This window comes from Pyrus communis, chromosome 5 (assembly GCF_041283825.1).
Source record: "Pyrus communis isolate YQ-2024b chromosome 5, ASM4128382v1, whole genome shotgun sequence".
NCBI lineage: Eukaryota > Viridiplantae > Streptophyta > Magnoliopsida > Rosales > Rosaceae > Pyrus > Pyrus communis.
The window spans coordinates 11,944,098-11,948,714 of NC_142569.1; the positions used below are offsets into that span (position 1 = coordinate 11,944,098).

Genomic DNA, 4,617 nt, shown 5'->3' on the forward strand with positions numbered 1-4,617 from the left:
GTAAATTCAATAGAATGTAAATGGAAATTAAAAGACCTATTTTATTATGTGAATTTAGCTGCTTTGATTGGTTTGTGAGAGATTTTTTCTAGCATGATTTAAGATTATTCATTTACTTCAAATATTTGACTGTCTTTTTTGTCAATTCACATATATAAATACATTTAAAACGTGTAAGTTGTGCGTAACATGCTGTGATTCAAAAAATATCTTTTGCACACTCGTGAACTCGCGCATGAAAGCTAATAAAAAAAGAGTGTTCAAAGATAAAATTGAAAGTACAAAGAACCACTCTTAAAAATTTATCCTCCGAAGCAAACAAAGAACATTTTAAGGCATGGTTGGTCCAATGAACTCCCACATATTGAGGCCTGTTAAAGAAAAGTGAGCCCACTAATTCAATTATGGGCTTCTTCTAACCCACTCAACTCGACTTGAATTTCTAATCGAATTAACCCGACCCGTTATTACGGATCCATACCAAATCCCCTTTGCACCTGTGAGGGTTTTAGACGATTAAGCAGAACAAGAAGCTGAACAAAGGGCTTCAGGGCATCAACCCTCGAGAGACCAGACTGAACCAGCAATAACCGTAATGGGTATGCTTCGTTTTCCGATTTTTCTTACGCATTTTCTTGGCATCCAAACAGGACATAAAGTTCCTTCTTTTTCTATTTTTTTAATGTTTTTAGTGGTGTTCTTCAAAGGGTTTATCTTTATCTGACTTAGCAGCGGCAATTCTTTTGGTTTATTAGGGTCGTACAAGTGTGCTATGGACTTATGGAGGAAAAATCAAGTAGATTTGATTAGGGTTTTGCCCAGGATGAGATTGTGGGGGCAGAGGGCTTTCCACACAGAGGAGGTCAAGGCTGATCAGGTTTTTTTATATGATTTGATTGATTTGCATTTCTGTTTTACTCTAAAGGTCACATTTGTTTTCTGAGTTACTGTTTGATTGCGATGCAGTTGCTGGCAGTAGTGAGATCAGGTTTTGCAAGTCAATCTGCTGCTCCTGGAAGCCATTTGACTAGGGTGAGGTAATTGTATGATATTGGTTTTACTATTCTGTTTCTTTCGCACATTGCGCGCTGATGTTTGTTTTCTCGTAATTATGCAGGGCGTAGCTGGAGCTAATGGTTGGTGACTGTGTTTCCAATTCATATAGTTGATAAGTAGTCTTGTGCTTAGAATAAGTATTTCAACTTTCTTCTGTTGGTTTGTTTAAGCAAAATAATCTCTGGTGGCTTCTTTTTCATTTTCTGTCGTAGATAGTTTTTGTTCAACTATGGGATGTGAAAGAGATGCTTAAAGTGGATGACTTTTTTTCAGTCGATCAAGCCTTCTGTTAAATGACTTCAGTTAGAGTATTCATATGATGTACCTCTGATCATTAAATCTTCTCTTAGTTTCTAGCTTTGAATATACAGTATGGACAGGAAAAGTTCATTAGTTAAACTTTCTAGGGTCTGGATGTATATGTATGCTATATAGTTTATGGATAAAAACCAGGAAGCATTTGGTGCCAAAAGTTTGCATTCATATTTAAGTCTGAGGTGTAATGATACACTCCACTCGTGGGGAGTAGGGAAAGATCATATTGTTTTGCATTATCAAGTAGTTTATTATTTGCAGTTGAGTTTTATACAATCATCTTCCAGGAATTCCTGTTCTATATGGAAGGAATCCCGCCAAAGTGTTTATGCATGCTTCTTGGCAACAGTCACAACTCACAAGAAACTATGGAGCAAGTACCACCATTCCTCTCTTTAGCAGATCCTTTTCATCAAAAGCTACACGGAAACAACAACAAAGTTCATCTGAGGTTTGAGTTTGAACCGATTTTTTTTTAAATTTACATGTGTGTTATGTCCGCATGTTTGTGGCCGGGTGATTTAACGTAGTCAAACATCACTCTTGTTTGGTTTGATCCATCGTCTATGCGCGTGATCTGAAACTAGCATTTGCTTCGATGAATACAAATTATTAGGTTGAAGAGGTCAAGGGATTTTCTAGGCATCTCAATATCTGTGTTATATGGAAACATTAGGATTATCTATCTGTATCAACTTACTTCCTCAAGACCGTCTGTGCTTGAGATTGCTAAACTTGCTTTTCACTGGATACTCAAACTCAACTTTTGGTTTCTTAATTCTTCAACTATTTCTTTTTCCAGAATAAGAAAGACGTATCTACTGTAGAGGATCCTTTTGATGCTCCTACATACAACATCCCAGAAAAGCCTGTGACATTTGTAGAGGGAGCTTCCTACAGTCTTGTCATTCTTGCAGGGCTTGGAGTTGCTGTTGCTGCAGGATATGCTGTTTTCAAGGAGCTTATTTTTGAACCAAAAGAGTAAGGAGATAAAAAAACCTTATTTTAATTTTCTAGATATGATATTTGATTCTGTCGTAAATTGAAAAATTGAATTATTCGGTATTACTCTATGATGACAACATGGTCCTTGGCAGGTACAAGATCTTTAACAAGGCTCTTAAAAGGATTCAAGATGATGCACAGGTTAGTATGTCATTATTGTTTCTCTAAAAGAAGTGTGGGGTAAATAATTTCCCTTCATCCTGGAACTGTGATTTCCAGAAAGGGGTTGGGGCTTTATTTATCTGTGCAATGGCAGTGAACCTTGAAAATATTTGTAAATTTGTAACATGGGTGGCAGTTTTTTTCATGTCCAACACTGGAAAATTCAAGAGCTACATAATTAAGGCTATCAACGTATAAATTAAATGTATGATCATCCATAGATATGCTAGCTACAATTGCATATAGGACTACAATTGCTTGGGGGAGAGAAACCCGTATTTTTTATGCACTTCATGGGATTTATGAGCCGTTTCTGAATTAAATACTGGTCAATATTACACATAATCCTCTTCGTGTGTTTCTTTGTGAACATTGTGTTGCCAATATTGTGGCTTAAATGACCTTGATTTGCCTTTTTTATCAGGTTAGGATGAGGGTCGGATATCCTATTACTGGATACGGTCAAGAAAGTAGAAATCGTGCTGCTCGCCAACGCATTCCCAACAGAGTATGGCACGATGAAGAAGGCGTAGAGCATGTAGAGGTGATTTCTTATTGTCAACTTCACCACGTTACTTGCAATACAAATTGATTCCCAGACCCGCATTTTGAATTTTGTCATTGATGCAAATGACCTCTCACCATTTAGCCTAATTTTTTTTTTTACTTGTGCTTCTACCAATTGAGCGCAGGTTAACTTTCATGTTCGTGGGCCGCATGGAGCCGGGAAAGTATTTGCGGAGATGTTCAAAGACGGAACAGACAAGCAATGGAAGTTCACATATTTGATCGTTCAGATACAATCACCTTCTCCGGCACAATTGATTCTGGAGTCTTATCTGCCTGCTTACAACGCAGCCAACTAGTCACGGCGCATGCTCACGTCTGTACCAAAATGGCATCGGGGTAGGATCGATATAGGGTTAGTCCTGTTAATAATTTTTCTCTTCTTTTTCCCCTAATATCCCGAAAAATTGAGCTTAAACTTGTCCCAAATTCTTGATCAACTCGCATAAGAAATTTAATAAATTTTATCCGGAATTTTGAGCAGCTTATTATTTAGCAGGGAAAAGTTGAAATGCTTTGTTCCTTCCTACTCACATTTTATTACAAACTTTTCACCACCTCCAAGTTTTTAAGATTTTGATATTAACCTAATTAAATGTTTAATTATTGTTAATCAGCTTTAGGTCCAACTTTTGGCGCTGTCATGTTAGTTAGTTAATCTTACAGGGATCTGGATATAAAGATGTGCTTTTAATTGTATAAAATATATTCTTTATATAAAAGCTAATAGTTGTATGTTTATGTACATATTGTTTTCCCACCAACTTACTAATACATACATACATACATACATATATATATATATATATATATATATATATATATATATTTCTTTGGCCCCTCTCGGTCAATTTGGTCTTTTCAGTTTGTCTAAATTGGTCTCTATAGTTACATTCGTTAGCCAATCTGTTAAATAAACAGTAAAATTGACATGTCTTCCACGTGAGAGGACAAAAATGTAATTTCACTGTAAGCTTGTTAAATCCATGCAAGTTCATGTTCGTTCGAAAATGATCATCTCATGTGCAAGGTACAAGTCAGTTTTAACTGTTCTTTAACGAATTATCTAAAGTTGTCATGAAGGTATATATGGAAATCAATTTGACCAAATTAAAAAGACAAAGACCAAATTGATCCATCGGAGAAACACATACATCATATTGACATTTAAGCCCATCTTTTCACAAGTTTATTTTATTACATCATGGTGAAGTGAAAAAGTTGCAACGTGTGGAAATAAAGCGAATCAGTTTGAAAGTGTGGATTTTGATTGCAATCTTCTAATTGATACCGTGTGTCAAGGCGGTCTTTATTGTCCACTTTCTTCAACGATACTGCAGCAACGGCCGTGATTGCACCGCATGTGGGTCCCTGGTCTGCACCGTTGGTTTTTTGGGATTTGGATAATGAAGAGGATCCTCTTGACTCATCATCGTAGACTGTTAAATTTTTATTCAACAGTTATAATTATTATAACTTTAAAATGATCCCTTATTTGTAGTCGTTGGATAA

The 4,617-nt window shown here is 36.1% G+C and overlaps 1 protein-coding gene across 2 annotated transcripts; it reads left to right on the forward strand.

Moving 5' to 3' along the window:
• Positions 1-464: 464 nt before the first annotated feature.
• Positions 465-3,588, forward strand: LOC137726374 (putative mitochondrial import inner membrane translocase subunit TIM21). 2 transcript variants are annotated; one of them, XM_068465293.2, is made up of 9 exons: positions 465-599; positions 756-877; positions 967-1,032; positions 1,118-1,136; positions 1,659-1,822; positions 2,174-2,352; positions 2,469-2,517; positions 2,963-3,082; positions 3,231-3,588. In XM_068465293.2, the coding sequence occupies exons 1-9, from the start codon at positions 596-598 to the stop codon at positions 3,402-3,404; spliced, it is 897 nt and encodes a 298-aa protein (XP_068321394.2). In that variant the 5' UTR covers positions 465-595; the 3' UTR covers positions 3,405-3,588. The 2 variants fall into 2 exon arrangements, with proteins under 2 accessions (XP_068321394.2, XP_088550446.1); XM_088694320.1 differs by having other exon boundaries at positions 756-862.
• The last annotated feature ends 1,029 nt before the right edge of the window (positions 3,589-4,617 follow it).

Excerpts from the sequence above, each read along its gene's own strand:
- LOC137726374 (XM_068465293.2), top strand. Across the intron at positions 1,823-2,173 it reads AACAACAAAGTTCATCTGAG|AATAAGAAAGACGTATCTAC; the intron begins GTTTGAGTTTGA and ends TTCTTTTTCCAG. Across the intron at positions 2,353-2,468 it reads CTTATTTTTGAACCAAAAGA|GTACAAGATCTTTAACAAGG; the intron begins GTAAGGAGATAA and ends GGTCCTTGGCAG.